Genomic DNA, 19,400 nt, shown 5'->3' on the forward strand with positions numbered 1-19,400 from the left:
CCTGCCTACCCTCCGCCTCCCCCTTCATCTTTCACAGGTGTTTCCCTTCATAAATCTCTTGTATGGCTAATGGGGGTGTCTGGTTTTCAGAGGAACCAAGCACTCACGCTGTGACCTTGGATATACTCCTTTTTCTAGAAAGGACTGTACTGGGGCAACTGGTGATATTTGAATGTGGTCCTTATATTAGATACTAGAATTATATCCATGCTAATTTCCTGACTTTTGTGGCCTGTAATTGTTGTTGTTTTTTTCTTAAGATAATAAACCATGAGGAAAAAGAAAATAAAAGAGGACACAACAGTTTAAAAATTTCAATAAATTTTAGAAAATAAGAAGATGGAGACATGGCCACTGATTTTGCAGGGGGAAATGAAATATGAGGGAAATCAGGTGGTAATTTCCACCAGAAATGATCCCATTTGCCTGGAATAATCCCTGAGAAGCTCAGCCCGTGGAAGAAGATGTAGTAAAACTTGGATCTGAAAACTGAAGGATTGGTTGAAGGTCCAAATTCAGTGTAGCTGGGTTTCCAGTTCCCCTCCTCCATTTTATGCTCCCATGATTCCCACCTCTCTCCACCAGCTCCCACTCCGTTCTACCAAAACTGTGGATTTATTTTCCCAAAGTGCCTTTTGGAGTCAAAAGACTCCAAGCCAAAGATAAGGCAGGAGGGCAGCTCCAGGCTGAAAATGGGACGTTAGTAAGTAAAAGTGTAGTTTCTGTAGTGCAGTTTCCCTAGCTTCCTCTCCCAGTGGGCCCTTCAAGGGCCAGCAGCTGGGGGTAAAGCCCACCCTCTCACCAGTAGGCAGTGACTAGAGAGACAGGAGGGCATGACGGATAAGAGTAGAGACTCAGAAGCCAGCCTGCTTGGGCTCAGATATCTGCCAATATATGAGCAGTGTAACCCTGTTACTCAACCTCTCTGTGCCTCAGTTTGCTTATGAGGGAGATGATAATAGTACCTACCTTGTGTAAACCATTATGAGTATTAAATGAAATAATACGTAGGAAGCCCTTAGAATGGTATCCAGCCTATGTGATGTGCTTTATTATTGTCAGTTATTATTACCATTATTATTAGCCTCTGGAAATTCTGAATAGCCTAGAGGAAAAAAAAATTTATAGGGGGACTCTACCAAAATAAAGGCTGCCTCATTAACTGATCATCTTATAGGAAAGCCTGAGAGTCAACAAGCCCTGTAACACACGGAGCTCCATAATCATCTCTGTGGAGTCTTAAACTTTGTGATGATCAGATGCCAGCTTGAAGAGAGGGGCCGAAACAAGCTAACAGAAACCCCAGAGAGAGCAGGGGAAATGTAAGCACACAGGAAAGTTATTTGAGAGATGAAAGATGTTGCATTCGTAAGACAAGATCGGAACTTTTAAAAGAACAGCCAGAAACTAACACAACATTGTAAAGCACCTATACTCCAATAAAAATTAATAATAAATAAAAATAATAAAAAGAAAAGAACAGCCAGAGAAGAAGAAACGACATTTTAGAACTTAAATATAACTTATTTAGAGAGTCTAAATAAACATTCAGTAGAGGATTGAAGGATGAAATCAAAGACATTTCCGAGACATTAAAACAAATGCCCTTGAGGCAAAAGGAAAAAGACTCAGAAAAGATCATTGTTCCCTTTCTCGGGTTAAGGGGTCCCTAGGATCAGCAGAGGTCCCCCCTTTAGAACTCAGGAAGTAGAACTTAAGGTGACCGTTAAAGCTGCTCTTAAGTTCCGTCCTGGCTCTGCATATACTCGATTTTCATTCTTATTTCTAGGGCTCTTGCAGCTGTTTCCCTTCTATTTGATACTGTTTATTATAGATTTTTTGAAAGCCTTCATTGCTTCCTTTTGCGTAATAAAGCAGTACGCAGTAAAATATTGAGAAAACAGTACAAAAAAGAAAATAAAAGCACATGGAATCTCACCACTCAGAAATGGCGATCACAACTAACAACTTTTTGTCTATGGTGTTCTGTGCATATTGCAGATAGAGACGTGATTCTTTGAATTGGTACGATGCAAATTTACGTCTTTATTTTAAACTCATGAACATTTTCCTATACCATTAAAATGATGTATATACATCATTTTAAATGATTCCACGATAGCATATCTTTTGAAGGTACCATATTTTATTTAACCATTTGCCTGTTGTTGCGTGTTTAGTGTGTTTATATCTATATAAATAAAACAAAAGTTCATTCCGTTTGTCTCTCTTTTTTTTTTTTTTTGCGGTACGCGGGCCTGTCACTGTTGTGGCCTCTCCCGTTGCGGAGCACAGGCTCCGGACGTGCAGGCTCAGCGGCCATGGCTCACAGGCCCAGCCGCTCCGCGGCATGTGGGATCTTCCCGGACCGGGGCACGAACCCGTGTCTGCTGCATTGGCAGGCGGACTCTCAACCACTGCGCCACCAGGGAAGCACCCGTTTGTCTCTTACTGGACCACATGAAAAATTACACAACAGATTTTCACCAAACTTGGGAAGCATGTTTGGGATAGCCAGATTCAAAGTGTAGGCTATGAAGAATAGAGTATATCCATGTTGTGGAGCTTGATGGAGAAATAATAGGGGAGGGAAAATAATTTTCCCTCTGCCTTTCTGAGTTCTTGGCTGAGACTTCCTGTGACAAAAGACAGATTAACAAGAGAAAAGCAAACACATTTATTAACACGTATACCTCATGTATACATGGAAGATACCCAGGAAAACTGAGTAAGTCCCAAGATGGCCCAAGTCACCACTTTAAATACCATCTTTAGCTACAGACAAAAAAGGATGCTGGGGGACTTCCCTGGTGGTCCAGTGGTTAAGACTTCATCTTCCAATGCAGGGGGTGCAGGTTTGATCCCAGATCGAGGAGCTAAGATCCCACATACCTCGAGGCCAAAAAACCAAAAACATAAAACAGAAGCAGTATTGTAACAAATTCAATAAAGACTTTAAAAATGGCCCACATCAAAAAAAAATCTTATAAAAAAAATAGGATGTTGACAGAGAACTATATTAACCACAATGGAAAAGAATATTAAAAAAAATAACTGAAAAAAAAAAAAAAAAAAAACTGAATCACTTTGCTGTACAGCAGAAATTAACACAACATTGTAAATCAACTATACTTCAACAAAAGAAGAAAACTCATCTAACTATGAAAAAAAAAAAAAAAGATGTTGGGGCGAAAAGAAGGCCAGCTATGGGAGGTTACCACAGAAAGCATGATAAACAAGGGTAAGGTTTATTATGCAGATTACATCAGTGTCTTCTCCATTGATAAGAGTTCCTGAACATTTAGAGTCAACCTTCTCTTCCTAGTACAGAGAGGGAAACACCTTTACAAGCGATTTCCTTTGTAAAATGTACATGTCCCTTACAAAAGGGTAACTTCTACTCTGTTTTCAGAGCTTCTGCTGTTTCTTAAAATAATTGGTTGAAAACAATCCTTATGCCAAAGAGGCATATTTGGGGGTGGCAAATTCTGCTATCCTTCACATCTCAAATTGATGAACAGGCATCCTTGAAAACAACTGAAATAAAAAGAGATAAAAAGAGATCCATGACTGGAGCGAGACTTGTCACACATAACATGACACTGTAGATAGAAATCAGACATAATGGCTTCCATCTTTGTGTCCCCAATCAAATGGCCTGAGAACATCCAAACCTGATTACAGCTACTGATTTGGAATCAAATTGCTTTTCAAGTAGGCAACTCGATGAGGAATACCAAAGGCATTTCTGTCCAACAGAATGTTTACAGTGATAGAAACCTGGAATATCCAATGTCAAACACTTGGAAAGTCAGCAGATGACGGACAAGTAAAGTCATCTTCCTTCCATCTCTCTCATCATGTAGCATCTGGCGAGTAGCTGCCCTGGGTACCCTCAGCCTTAGGAATTAGTCTTTTTTCTTTTTAACTTTTTATTTTATATTGGAGTATAGTTGATTAACAAGGTTGTGATATATCGTTTCAGGTGTAGAGCAAACTGATTCAGTTATGTATGTGCATATATCTATTCTTTTTCAAATTCTTTTCCCATTTAGGTTGTTACATAATATTGAACAAGAGTTCCCTGTGCTATACAGTGGGTCCTTGTTGGTTATACATTTTAAATAGAGCAGTGTGTACATGTTAATCCCAAACTCCCTAACTATCCCTTCCCCCAACCCTTCCCCCGGTAATCATAAGTTTGTTCTTTAACTCTGCAAGTCTGTTTCCATTTTGTAAATAAGTTCATTTATATCATTTCTTGTTAGATTCCTTTCTCTTTCTCTTTCTCTGTCTGACTTACTTCACTCAGTATGACAATCTCTAGGTCCACCCATGTTGCTGCAAATGGCATGATTTCATTCCTTTTAATGGCTGAGTAATATTCCATTGTATATATGTACCACATCTCCATTCCTTATGAGTTAATCTTTACATTAAATATTTAAAAGAATGGCTGGAGCTTCTATAACATGTATAGCAAGAGAGACTTTATGTTCCCTGATATCTCTGAGATTTCTTACCATCTCCAGCTGAATTAAAAATCACTTGTATCTCAAAAAACAAACAAATAAATAAATAAAATAAAATAAAAAACAAACAAATAAATAAAATAAAAAACAAACAAAAAGAAATTTTAAAAAATCACTTGCATCCCTCCTTTCTTTTCCCCACCCTGGTTCAGCTCAAGTTAGAGCACAGCCCCTTTCCTTTTTAACCTAAGGTTCTTCTCCCATTGTGTAGTTGTGTAGGTAGAATTTACCCAAGATTTGGCATTAAGGTTGGACTGCTTGTGACTGGCCAGTTTCGCATCTTGGGCCCCCCCGGCCTCTGACCTTGTTGCTAGATCATTCCCTTCTCCCACCTCTTTCTCAGTCTTTCTCTCATCTCTCTTAATCCTTCTTTAGTCTATCCCATCAAGACTTCATATTTTCTCCCATTTTTTAGCAAAGCAATTAACTTCTCTGTCTGACCATGTCTATGGGCTTCCTCTTTTGTACACAGAGGTGTCATCAAGATACTCTCTTAATCTCTTTTTTTCTATCAATCAATCAATTAATTAATTTTTGGCTGTGCTGGGTTTTTGTTGCTGTGCACGAGCTTTCTCTGGTTGCGGAGAGCAGGGGCTACTCTTTGTAGCAGTGCACAGGCTTCTCATTGCTGTAGCTTCTCTTGTTGCAGAGCACAGATTCTAGGTGCACAGGCTTCAGTAGTTGTGGCACATGGGCTCAGTAGTTGTGGCACGTGGGCTCAATAGTTGTGGTGCACAGGATTTGCTGCTCTGTGGCATGTGGGATCTTCCTGGACCAGGGCTCTAACCCGTGTCCCCTGCATTGGCAGGTGGATTCTTAGCCACTGAGCCACCAGGGAAGTCCTTACTCTCTTAATCCTTGATGGTTCTCCCTCTAAGAGGAATTCCTCAGTTAACATTTAACATAATAAAAAACTTTCACCTACCCACCTATATCCATCTTCTTTATTGTCATCCAGTCATCCCTCATTTGTCTAATTAATCCATCCCCCTGCCAACACCTACACATTCATCCATTCACCCAGCTCTCAGCCTCTCTGCTTTGCACTGATTTCCTCCATCCTCCTCCAGAGACCTAGAACATTCTGTATGGGAAGTTTCTTTCTCTCGGTTTTTTAAAGAGAAACTTATGCTTTGCAGAAATAACTATCAGCTGCCTTGAAATGATAAACGGGAAATAGATAAGAGGTGCATTGCTGGGAATGAACTGTTATAATCTTTACCTGGGCAAGGGAAGGGCAGATAAGACCCAAATTAGAATTAAGTGAACAAAGCCAAGTGAGGTTTGGGCCATTCACTGAAGAAGCATGGCCAGGGGTGACATGTTCGCATATATCAAAAGTTAGGGTGGGCTTCCCTGGTGGCTGCAGTGGTTGAGAGTCCGCCTGCCGATGCAGGGGACACGGGTTCGTGCCCTGGTCCGGGAAGATCCCACATGCCGCAGAGCGGCTGGGCCCATGAGCCACGGCCGCTGAGCCTGCGCGTCCGGAGCCCGTGCTCCGCAACGGGAGAGGCCACAGCAGTGAGAGGCCCACGTACCGCAAAAAAAAAAAAAGTTAGGGTGTTGGTGAAATACACCCACAGTGCAAACACACCCACACCCACTCAGAAATACTTAATACTTTGAGTTTAGCTTGAATTCAGCCACACTCTCATTGTACTGATGACAATAGGACAGCCGATAATTAACCTGTGAACTATGACGGGATTATTTCTGAAAGTTGAATCCCTCAGCATGTTGCAGAGGTCCTATAATTGATGGATCACTAATAATGCTGCACTGTGAAAAAAAAAGGTATGCTTGAATATATGTGGCATCTAACGTTTATATTATACATCAGGATTGTCTTAGATTTGCTAATTGTTCTTACTACTTTTCTTAATTGTGTTAAGTAGTTGAAAGTAACTTTTTAGCATTAGATACATAGGCCAAATTTGAAATACATTCCATTCTTCAAAACACTACCCCTGGACCTGACAATGACCAATTATTGCTTTTTTTCTCTTTAGGCAGGGAAAGTTCTTCCGATTGGATACAGAGCTGCAAACTGCTTGACTGAAAAACTTCCCAGGGTGAGTGTTTTCAAAATGCATTTGTGTGTGGGGCTTCCCTGGTGGTGCAGTGGTTGAGAGTCCACCTGCCGATGCAGGGGACATGGGTTCGTGCCCCGGTCCGGGAAGATCCCACATGCCGCGGGGCGGCTGGGCCCGTAAGCCATGGCCGCTGAGCCTGGGCCGCTGAGCCTGTGCTTTGCAACGGGAGAGGCCACAACAGTGAGAGGCCCGCGTACTGCAAAAAAAAAAAAAAAAAAAAAATGCATTTGTGTGAACATAAGATAAACAACGCTCAGCATTCCTTCTGAGAGTTGCATAAATTTAATGTGGTCAATTTGGATTATTCTTACTGTATTTTGGGGCCTTCTATTGAGGAGGTGAGGAAGTGAAAAGTCCAGGCTTACAATTTCCAGCTCTACAAAAACTACAGGAGATTCCATTTATTTCGATGGGAAATAGTCATTTATGGTATGCTTCCTAACCTGGATACTTCTTGGCTGTTTTCTAAATATAACTTTTAAAATATGTTGTTTATTTCTATTAAACAATTTTCAGGATGTTTCATTGTTTGGAGCTGTAGATCCCCAGGTACTGATTAAACTCATGTAATGAAGGGTGTTCATTGATTGGTATAGATCAGTCTTGCTAATATCTGATTGACTGGACTTAATAATTCTATTTTCTTCTCTCCCTGTTGGTAGCTAGTGACCCCACCTGAAGCAAAAAAATTTTTCAACTTCAGATATCCACCTGCTGGAGCCGAAAGAGTATTTTACGGCAGAGCAAATGATCCCCAAATTGCACCTTCTTTGACACACGGAATCAGATCTAAAATTTCAACACTGGTAACTTCTTTTCTATTTTTCCCTGTACATTATTCACTTACCAAGGTGAAAATGAACAAATGAGGTATTAGTGAAGTATCTCCTTCCCACTCTTAATCTTGGGCAGTGAAAAAAATTCAAGCAGCCGCAGCCAGGAGGGTGAGTGTAGAAAAGTCAATGGTTTAAGCCACAGACTAATATTCTCCCCTCAGATAATAAAAGCCAAGCTGCACTTAATTTTCTCACAGTAAAGAGAAGTGCTGTCAAGGTTTGTTAAAGCATGGTAGGGACAAAGGCTGGGTGATATTGCTGGAGATGCTAGGAGTGCTTGTACATGCATTGCGTGCACGCAGGGTCCCGGTGTTCCCTGCTACAGATTGAATGGACAGCCAAGGGTCAGAAGACCTGATCTTATACCTGGAGGGAGCTGGTGGGAATCACGTGGCTCTTGCACTTGTCATTCCTACTTTTCTGGAACCTTGGAGTCGAGTAACCAGGGAGTTGCCCTCATAAATGCTTTAGCTCCAATGAAAAGTCATGGTTAGACATGTCTAAGCTGCGTAACCCCAATTCTGATGGTTCATTTGAAGGGGAGCCAAGACAACGATCATGAAATGTTTTCCCACAATCATATTGTCTTCTCCCCAGCTATTGAGTTTCAGTGTTCAGACTTTTTTCCTGTTTTTGGTTGTTATACCTTTGCTTTGTACGATTTCTTTAGGCAAAGGTACTGATCAACCCACAGCCTATTACAACCTTTCAACAGAAAATGAAAGATAAGAAGGAATCAGTATATTTTAGCAATCAACGGGCACCGTTAGGAAAATCTCATGACCAGACGCCAGGATTACCTAAAGGCCTGGATATACTCAACACGACATTTGGGACGGCAGTCATCAGAGGTAGTGAAAATAAAGGGTGGGGAAGGAGTGATAAAATGTCTTCTTAGAAAATGGGATTAAATATCCTGTCGGGATTTATTTAGTGCTGGTGTAAATGTTGATCCCAGAATGAAAGATGGGAATCATAGCAAGAAAGTTACTCTCAGACCCAGAAGCCTTAGAGTTGATGTATGTCAAGGCAGTAAGAGTTCAGGGTTTGGAGAGGAGATTCAGGGAGCAGAGTAGAGATGGTGTAAAGACAGGAAAAAGACTCCGGGAAGTTGATCTTGGGACCAGCTGTGAGGGTTGCTATCTCTTTCCCCTGGACATCTATTTGTGTGTTTTATTTCCACCAAAGCCTCTAATGTGTTCATAACTCTTAATTCTTTTTAAAAAAATTTTTTGTATTGAAGTATAGTTGATGTACAATGTTGTGTAAATTTCTGCTGTACAGCAAAGTGACTCAGTAATACACATATATACATAATTTTTTGTATTCTTCTCCATGATGGTTTATCCCAGGATATTAAATATAGTTCCCTGTGCTATACAGTAGGACCGTATTGTTTATCCATTCTATATATACCAGTTTGCAACTGCTAGCCCCACCCATCCATCCCTCCTCCACCCACCCTCTCCCTTGGCAACCACCAGTTTGTTCTCTACGTCTGTGCTTAACTCTTTATGAAATTCTGTTTCATACAAAGACCACAAAACAGATGTCAGGTAAATGCTGTGTACAACACTCATTGATGAAGATCCATGATGTGTACACTTGCTTATTAACCTAACAGGCAGTATCAGAGCAGATTCCCCTCTCATCTTGAGAGGGAGTGAAGCAATCTTTCAGCAAATGACTTAGAATAGAATTGGTCACAGGCCATATTTTCTTCTGCAGCCCCAGCGTCCTGCCATGTTGTTGGGTGCTTTCCCTTTACACCTTCTCACATTTAGCCTTTTCTGGTCTCTTACCCTCTCCTTCCAGGGATCTTATTACAGGAAAACTCAAATTCCATCTTTTTATCATCCTGCAGAGGAATTCGCTTCTTTCTTTATCTTTCTGCACCCACTGTGGCTCTGCACCAGGAACTTATCTTTTTTTCACCAAAATGTCCATTAGATTATTTTCCTTGACATAGTAACATCCGTTCTGGAGATAAATTATGCCTTTCTCTTGGAATGCAAAATCTGCAGTTGTACTTTAGTTTATCAGATCTAAAGTTAAAACTTGTTAAAATTTGAAACATGAAAAATGTATTTTAGAACAGATAAAATATCTTTTTTTCCTTTTAAATAGGATTAAAAATTGTATTTAAGTACACCAGGCATTACAGAATTACAGTAATTATATCATAACCGCTATCAAGAATTTAATATGGAAAGTACTGCCTAGGTGTGCCTCATTTAAATATGTAATAGAAAGAATGTTCTAAAATGTATATATGTGTATTAATAGGTGTAATGGTTCCCACATCAAAAAGAAGCACTGCTTTACAGGATTATTCTGAGTAGGGCTACCTTCTGGTATTCTTAACTGTTTATAGACCCCACTTCTTGGCAGAAAGTCCAAAAGAAAACATCTTAATGTATGTTGTTAGGTTGAAAGAGAAGAGTGAAATTGTAAATGGAATTATATTTAAAAATCATTACATGAAACAATAAAAAGAAAATAATTCGCTATATATAAAACCGGGGACCACCAGTCCTGGAAAAGCAGCTGTTCAACAAAGATCTTCTAGCTCTAGGTTTGGGAGCAGTAAGAAGAAGAATTTCTTTCTGATGCCAGTGATTTCCCCGGCACTTTGGGCTATTTTGAAGATGGATATTCACATCTAAACAGATTCAGGGTGTGTGCTGTTGTCTACAGCTGCCAACATTTGCATCAAGTCTTCCCCACAGGGCATCAGGGTTTCTGAAACTGATTTGTGATTCAAATTTGCCTAGATCATCTTGGGAAGTCTGGAGCAAACTAAAATAAAAAGAATCCTGAGATCCTCAAAATTGGGAATTTAACTGGGCTTGGCATATAGCTCAGGACAACCAAATGGTTAACCAGTATGGAGTTCTTCAGAATTCTAGGGATTGAATCTGTTCAAGTGGGATCCTTAAGACAGTGACGCCTGGGCTATTCCTGTCTTTGGTGAGAAATCTCTATGTATGTTGGCTTTTTGCCCATGTAGCTTATGTAGTTAGCATACCAGTTTGTCATTTGCTCTAGTCAACTTAAATATGTTATAAAGAGTTGAAAAATGCCTTAAAACTGATTTCATTAATTCTTCCTTCAGAATTACCTGCTAGAGAGGTGGTGAATCCACCAAAATCCTATCAAGAAGTATTTGAAGAAGGACAGGCAGGACATGATCTGTATATTGTATCTCACAATGATTATTATGCAGGTAAGTCTCCTCCAGTGTAAAATGGGCCTGAGAATATGAGACTCAGATTTGTGAAGAGGAATAAGGGAGATGATGTGCTTAAAGTTAAAATGCCTGGCATATAATAGGTGATCAATAAATAATAACTTATTACTTATCAGGTTATAAACCCCGATAGCTGGGAACACATACACTTATGCATTTTGGGTGTAAAATGTCGAAAGATATGTTTCATTAAAATGAAAAAAATAGCTAAGTAAGATTAAATGTTGGGTAGTCTAATCTTGTTTTTTATTCAAATAGGATTATTCGAAGTGCTTTGCTTTACATGAGGAATATTAGATAATGGTCAAGTGCAGAAATTTTTGAGTCAGATCAAGTTCAAGGTCTAGCTTGTCCATTTATTATCTTTTAGACCTTGAATATTTTACTTATCACCATCTATTTAAAATTTATTAAATAGGGATAATAATGTTGCGAGGATGAAGTGAGTGCCTGCAAAATGCCAAGCATGGTGCCTGGAACATAGTGAGGGCTCAGTAACTATTATCATTATTATTACTATTATTATTATTATTAAGTGATCTTGACTAAAAGCCTTATTACTAGAATTATTCTATAGCATAACTAAAAGGCATTGGATGTTTGCTGTAAACTACAATTTAATTGTTGACGTGTGGGTGCTAAGTAGAATCTTGATCTAACAGAGGATTGACAATTAGACTCTGATACCTGTCCTGAGAAAGCCGATGGCCTGTGCAAGATTCACGAACTAATCTGCATTAGTTAGAAGTAAGACTAGCCCTTCACTGCAGCACAAGACCCCTCTCTCCGTCTTTATTTCTTTACTTTTCTCCTCCACCGCCCCCTCACATCATACTCCTTCTGGGGCTTGTCTGCTATGCCCATTGCTCCCCGGCTGGAGTCAGCCATTCCCTTCTCCCATGACCAGTCTCTGCTGGTTCCTTACGCTGCCGGTACACCCCGGTCCTGAGATCATCTCCATCCTCCCACGGCTGCTTCCACCGCGCTTTTTCACAGCCTTGACAAGGCTTCTCTCCGTGTCTCCTCCGCGTCCCTGGCTCTGTCCCTCCCTTTCTTCTTCTTTAATATAAATTTATTTTATTTTATTTATTTTTGGCTGAGTTGGGTCTTTGTTGCTGCGCGTGGGCTTCCTTTAGTGGTGGTGAGCGGGGGCTACTCTTCGTTGCAGTGCGTGGGCTTCTCATTGCGGGGGCTTCTCTTGTTGTGGAGCACGGGCTCTAGGCGCGTGGGCTTCAGTAGTTGTGGCACGCAGGCTCAGCGGTTGTGGCTCGCGGGCTCTAGAGCGCAGGCTCGGTAGTTGTGGCACACGGGCTTAGCTGCTCTGCGGCATCTTCCTGGACCAGGGCCCGAACCCGTGTCTCCTGCACTGGCAGGCGGATTCTTAACCACTGCGCCACCAGGGAAGTCCCCTCCCTTTCTTCTTTTCCTCCTTCTAGTCTTTCTTTTCTTTATTCCTCCTTCCCTCCATTCCTCTCTTGTGAAAATATTTTATTCATTTTTGGAAAAGTTTAGCATCGATAGCACAATCTAATCCAATGCCATTTAATTGTTTTAAGAAAGAACTATTTCAATGAATATGTATATAGACACCCTTTACGTGCATTTAGCATTTGGAGGACAATTTGGAGGAAAATGAGTGTAGTTTTAAAATTATTTATTTATATTGGAGTATAGTTGATTTACAATGTTGTGTTAGTTTCTGGTGTACAGCAAAGTGATTCAGTTGTACATATGTGCATTCTTTTCCATTATGGTTTATTACAGGATATTGAATATAGTTCCCTGTGCTCTACACTAGGACCTTGTTGTTTATCCATTCTATATATGGTAGTTTGCATCTGCTAGTCCCAAACTCCCAGTCCAATTTTTTTTTTTAATATTTAGAAGACTCTAATGGACTATCACATGACTGAAATTACTTTCATTTGCTGATTTTTACAAAAGTCTCACTAGCCTCTTGAAAAGGAATAGAATCCAATCCTGTAAATATTTATTTTTTACTTTTTCCCTTTAATGAAAGCACTATTTTTTATTATAAAAATATAATTGTAGAGAATGTAAATATCATGGAAAAATGAAGAAAAAGTAAATGTAACCTTGAAATCCCATTAGCCAGAGATAACTACATTTGATACATCAAACATCTTTCTAATCCCCATCCACGGAGCTATCTTCAGTTAAATGTGACAATAATCTCCATGCTTTTGGAGAACCTGCTATATGCATTTACTTGAAATAGTATGTCAAGGACATCATTCAATAACAATAACAATCTCTTTTAAATACACTTAATTTAAATTATTACTAAAGTAATACCTATTTTCTTTTATAAAATGCAGGTTGTATAGAAGTATATGAAATGCAAAGAAAATCTCCCACAATTCCCAGTCTGCCATAGGTGATACTTTCATATATGTTTTTCTTTGCTCATTCATATATGAGTGTATGTGTGTGTTTTGCATCCTACAGTACACACTTTTTTTTTCCCCTTTTTCTTCCCCACCCCCCCCCCCCCACATATGAAATTTCTTGGTTGTCTTTTCAGGTCAGTTATCAATATTGTATTTTTCAGGATTACAAAAATGTATTGTTTATATATCTTTGTGAATGTGATTTGTTTCCATAGGATACATTCCTACATTTCTGAGCATCTGAAAATTTCACTCTTAGAGCCAAACTCTCCACCTGGATAGCTGCCCCAGTTTGCCCTCACAGGCACAGTGTATGAGAATTTCCATTTCCCTGCATCTTCCCCAATGGCGAACTTTGTCAATCTTCTTTATTTTTGCTTAACTGAGAGTCGAATTATGACTGTGCGCTATTGTTTTTGCTTACATTATTTGGGTTACTGGTGAGGCTGAATATCTTTTCTCCATCATTTTATAACCTTTTAGCTGATCTCTAGTTTCAGTCTTACTTTCTTATCTACAAATAGAAAACTAGTACCACATCATGGTACAGTACTAGATCTTAAAAATAAAGACCTCGCTGTTGGGTTCTCAGCCCTCTATCACCCTTTGAATGTCTCTAATATGAGATAAGTGATTATAACGAAATGTGAAGGTTGTAACGCAAATCTCAGTGAGAGCAAATATAAAACACCAATCTCTCAAATCTTAGCATAGCTTAAAGCACCGCTGGGGTCACAAAGCCTTGCAGTACCTCCCCTGATCTTAAGGATTTCTTTAACATTGATGGGCCCTGAATTTTTCATCAGTTATATGTCTTTCTCCTACATCATTTTTCTACTTACTTTCCAAATATTAACACAAGGAACCCTTGTTCCACCAGTCTCCCAGCTCACATGGGAGAATGCATCTGTCATCTGTAGCCAAATGTGTGCAGTTTCCTGTGCTGTGACAGTTCCATTCTTTTTCCCACTCTCATTTTCATTGTCAGTGAGAACATCATGCGCTTCTTGCACAAAGTTGTGTTGCTTAAGTCAGAAGTCTTCCCTTTTCTTTTCTTAGGAGAAGCAAAGCACCGAAAGTATAATCCGTCAAGTTTTCATAGATTTAACTTGTATGGGATCCCAACACCACATTTTAATGATGGACGAAACATGGCAAAAACTTTACATTGGCTTCACGAACTACAAATGTAAGTTTAAGTATGTTGTGTCTTGGAACAAGGGTTAGATATATGGCATATGGACTTGACAGTTTATTACGTTTATTTTTTGAAAAGGTAATGCAGTGACATGGTTCAAACATAAAAATGATAGAAAAAGATACACAGTGATATGTCTTCTAAACTGTCCAGTTCCCCCAGAGATAACCATGATACTGTCTTTTTGTTGTTGTTGTTGGTTTTTTTTCTGTTTGATTTTTTGTTTGTTTGTTTTTGACCGCGTGGCTTGCAGGATCTTAGTTCTTCCAGCAGGTATAGAGCCTAGGCCCCCTGCAATGGAAGTGCAGACTCCTAACCACTGGACTGCCATGGAATTCCCTGTGTGTGTGTTTGTGATTCTAAAGTAATTTCATGTCTTTTCAGCAGATTGGAAGACATACATGAATGTTTTTAATCTATGGGATCAACCCTACTATGTTTCTTAAAGATAGTGGGGTTTCAAGTCTCAACAAAGACAATCATGTCACATATAATTGACCTGTCATTTATCATTCAGCTTTCTTTAATAGTTATTTGGGCACCTGAGCATCTGACTTAACTCTCACAAACTGTGACCTTTTTATACCTGCATTCTACATTTTGACTACTTTCCTAAGAAATTAAAATAAGTTTCCTTAGTTTTTCATTCCCTGTCTTATATTTTATATCTAAGCCAACAAACAAAATAAAAACCTATATTTCCTACTATGTTTAAAAAATCAGAAGATTGAAAATACTGAGGTACTGGGTTGAATGGTGGCCCCCAAAGATGTCCATGTTCTAATTCCCAAAACCTATGAAGGTTATATTATATGGGAAAAGGGTCTTTGTAAATGCAATTAAGTTAAAGATCTTGAGATGAAGAGATCATTCTGGATGATCTGGGTGGACCCTAAATCCAGTGACAAGTGTCCTCATAAGGGAAAGGCAGAGGGAGGATTGAGACAGAAAAGCAGAAGACATTCAGAGGAGAAGAAGGTGATGTGAAGATGGAGGAGGCTGGAATGATGTGACAGCAAGCTAAGGAAGGCCACAAAAAAAAAAACGTGCCAACAGCCTCCAGATGTTGGAAGAAGCAATGAACAGATTATCCCCTAGAGCCTTTGGAGGGAATGCAGCCTTGCTGTCACCTTGATCTCAGACTTGTGGTCTCTAGAACTGTCAGAGAATACATTTCTACTGTTTTAAGCCACAAGTTCATGGTAATTTGTCTAGTACCCACAGGAAATGAATATACTGGGCTTGCATTTCTATACATCAATGGTGGGAGTGGATTTGCTTTGCTCTCTGCCCTCTTTATTTTTTTAGTTTATAACTTTTTAAAAATTAATTTTTATTGGAGTATAGTTGATTTACAATGTGTTGGGACTTCCCTGGCCATCCACTCTGAGCTTCCACTGCAGGGGTTGCGGGTTCGATTTCTGGTCAGGGAACTGAGATCCCACGTGACGCACAGTGCGGCCAAAAACAAAAACAAAGAAACCAAAAAACAAAACAAAACAAATACAATGTTGCATTACTTTCTGCTGTATAGCAAAGTGAACCAGTCATACATGTACATCTATCCACTCTTTTTTAGATTCTTTTCCCATATAGGTCATTACAGTGTATTGAGTAGAGTTCCTTGTGCTCTACAGTAGGTCCTTGTTGCTTATCTATTTTATATACAGTAGTGTGTATAAGTCAATCCCAATCTTCCAATTTATCCCTCCCCCCCAATCCCCCTTGGTAACCATAAGTTTGTTTTCTACATCTGTGGCGTCATTTCTGTTTTGTATATAAGTTCATTTGTACCATTTTTTACACCCTCTGTCCTCTTTAAAGGGTACACTGGCCCTCCAAGTTTCCATAGGCCCCCAGGGTGCACACAGAGTTTGCACATTCCCACAGGCACCCACCTGCCTCGCTCATTTGCCTGTCTGGTCGCTGAAATAACAGCTCCCAATTATAGAGGCCAAATGCTCAGTACTTTATATATGATTAATTTAATCCTACCAACACCTCTGTGAGGTAGGTGTACTATAATTTTTTTTCAGGGGGGTATGGAAAAGTTCATTCACTGAACCTATCTATGAAACAGAAACAAAATCAGGGACACAGAGAATAGACTGGTGGTTGCCAAGGGGGCGAGAGGGTGGGAGAGGGTAGGTTTGGGAGTTTAGGATTAGCAGATGCAAACTGGTATATACAGAATGGATAAACAACAAGGTCCTACTGTACAGCACAGGGAACTATATCCTGTGATAAACCATCACGGAAAAGAATATGAGAAAGAATGTATATATATGCATAACTGAGTCACTTTGCTATACAGCAGACTAACAACACTGTAATTCAACTATACTTCAGGTGTACTATAATTTTTAGCCTTTCCATTTTACCGATGAAGAAACTGAACTACAGGGCTTCCCTGGTGGCGCAGTGGTTGGGAGTCCGCCTGCCAATGCGGGGGATGCGGGTTCGTGCCCCGGTCTGGGAGGATCCCACATGCCGCGGAGAGGATGGGCCCGTGAGCCATGGCCGCTGGGCCTGTGCATCCGGAGCCTGTGCTCCGCAGCGGGAGGGGCCACATCAGTGAGAGGCCCGCATACAGCAAAAAATAATAAAAAAAAAATAATAAAATTAAAAAAAAAGAAAAGAAACTGAACTACAGAGAAGTGAAATCATTTGCCCAAGATCATGCAACTGAGAAATACTAGGGGTAGGGTTGAAACCCTGGCAGTGTGTCGCCAGGGGCTGTCTTTAACCACTACACCAGGGGTATAGACAGTGGATTCTGTGATCACAGGCCTGAAATTTTGATTTCCATTTTTCTCCCACTCCCTTATTATATGAGTTTCTGATACTTGAATTATTGAAAACAATAATGTTAAAACATAAACACAGAAGAAATTCTTCCAATATTATACTAAACCCATATGAGATAGTTTTTCTTTAGGGTATAGAAGAAGAGCTTATAAAACAAATATTCATGAATTTATCGCTATTAAAGTTGTTAAAATATACATAAAGGAAAACATGAAGAAATGATTTAAGTATTTCACTAGATATTTATAATTAAATATAACATAGAAATTGACACTTAAAAGAAGGTGACAAATATGGTTTATCCACTTCTGAAAGCTTAGAAATATTAAATCTATTATCCATTTCTTAAAGATATGAAATAAACATATTCACAAGGTGCCTTAAGGAGGTCCTAAGAGTAGAGCTTCTGGGTCATTAACAAGCACATATTTATCAATGATTAGGGATAGTCATAAAAAACCACACTGAATTTATAAAAGCAGGCCATATGCAGGATGCATTTCCCACCAACTTGTCTCTACCCACAAGGAAACATCATTTATGGAACACTGTTTTATTTGATCACTTTCTGTATTTCGAACTTAGTTGGAAAATTATTGCTGAAATGATAGATTCTTTATTCCCTTGATTTGTTGTATTTCAAAAAGGACTCACTACTTCATTCTTCAGTGTGATTTCTATTATAAACTTAGAGTGAAGTATATTCGTTTACATCTCTTTTTTTTTGTTCCTATTTTCTTCTTTTTTTGTCTTTATTTTTAAATTGAAGAATAGTTGATTTACAATGTTGTGTTAGTTTCAGGTGTACAACAAAGTGATGTATTTATTCATATATATATAAATTTAATCTTTTTCGGATTCTTTTCCATTCTAAGTTATTATAAGATATGCAGTATAGTTCCCTGTGCTATACAAGAACTACTGTATAGCACAGGGCCTACTGTATAGCGCAGGGAACTATATTCCCTGTTACATATATTGGTTATCTATTTTATATATAGTAGTGTGTATCTGTTAACCCCAAACTCCTAATTTATCCCTCCTCCACCTTCTTCTTTGGTAACCATTGTTTGTCTTCTATGTCTGTGAGTCTTTTTCTGTTTTGTTTACATCTCATTTTGATATGCATTATTTTAACATAAATTTGTTTCACTCTTAACTTTTGAGAGTTGTTTGAGATATATACTTTTAAGGAATATATTTCCTCCATAAAACTACCTCTATCTATATTCTGTTTATGACCTTTGGTCTGAAGAATCAGTTAGAATGTTGAAATGGGGTGTGTGTGTGGGTGGGTGTATGTGTCTGAATGAAAAAATTGATTGGCACGCAGAGACTTTACCCTGAGCTGGTTAGTGAATACTTTGAGGTGTGTAATGATGTTACAGCTATTGATACTCTGACATACTTGGTTGCTCAGAAATACTTCCCGATTCTCCCAGAAACATAACCCAGGCACTTTTAGGCTGAGAAGCGTAGGCTCCATGACTTAGAATCCTTACCTTTACCATCCAGGCTTGCTCCTAATCATGCCCCTTGGAGCTGGTTTTATTTATTTATTTATTTTTAATTTTTGGCCGCGTTGGGTCTTCGTTGCTGCATGTGGGCTTTCTCTAGCTGCGGCCAGCAGGGGCTACTCTTTGTTGCAGTGCGCGGGCTTCTCATTGAAGTGGCTTCTCTTTGTTGTGGAGCTTGGGCCCTAGGAGCGTGGGCTTCCGGGCTCCGTAGTTGTGGCTGTCGAGCTCTAGAGCGCAGGCTCAGTAGTTGTGGTGCGTGGGCTTAGTTGCTCTGCGGCGTGTGGGATCTTCCTGGACCAGGGCTCGAACCTGTGTCCCCTGTATTGGCAGGTGGATTCTTAACCACTGTGCCACCAGGGAAGTCCTTGGAGCTGGTTTTAGATTGTCAACTTTATTTGTTCAAATTACAGCCCTTAAACTGCCTCTGATTTATTCTGACTTTACCCATATTGTTCTTTTTCTCCCTTTTTGAACTAATGGGAAGTAAATGAAGAAATAAAAGATGAATTACTTTATATTTCATCTTTTGTTTCTCCACAGAGTGTCACTCTTCTCCAGAAATTTATTCAACTCCATATTTCTCCAGTACAGGAAACAGTTTTAAAAGCAAATGGAATCTAAGAGTTTAATGTTCATTGTTTTTAGTCTTAGCAAAACAATAGAGAATTTATTAATTTTAATGTTATTAAATAGCGGTGTTGTAATTTTGCAGTTCTCAAAAGAAATTCTTAGTCATTTAATCACAGTGACAGAAG

General features: G+C 39.3%; 1 protein-coding gene across 1 annotated transcript in view; it reads left to right on the top strand.

The window, feature by feature from the left end:
* EFHB (EF-hand domain family member B) overlaps positions 1–19,400 on the top strand; it is a 50,048-nt gene that overhangs the window by 8,502 nt on the left and 22,146 nt on the right. Inside the window, 5 exon segments of the mRNA XM_019934139.3 lie at positions 6,542–6,604; positions 7,288–7,431; positions 8,132–8,312; positions 10,577–10,687; positions 14,182–14,311. Of these exon segments, the coding sequence (XP_019789698.3) occupies positions 6,542–6,604; positions 7,288–7,431; positions 8,132–8,312; positions 10,577–10,687; positions 14,182–14,311 (629 nt within the window).

This window comes from Tursiops truncatus, chromosome 4 (genome assembly GCF_011762595.2).
Source record: "Tursiops truncatus isolate mTurTru1 chromosome 4, mTurTru1.mat.Y, whole genome shotgun sequence".
NCBI lineage: Eukaryota > Metazoa > Chordata > Mammalia > Artiodactyla > Delphinidae > Tursiops > Tursiops truncatus.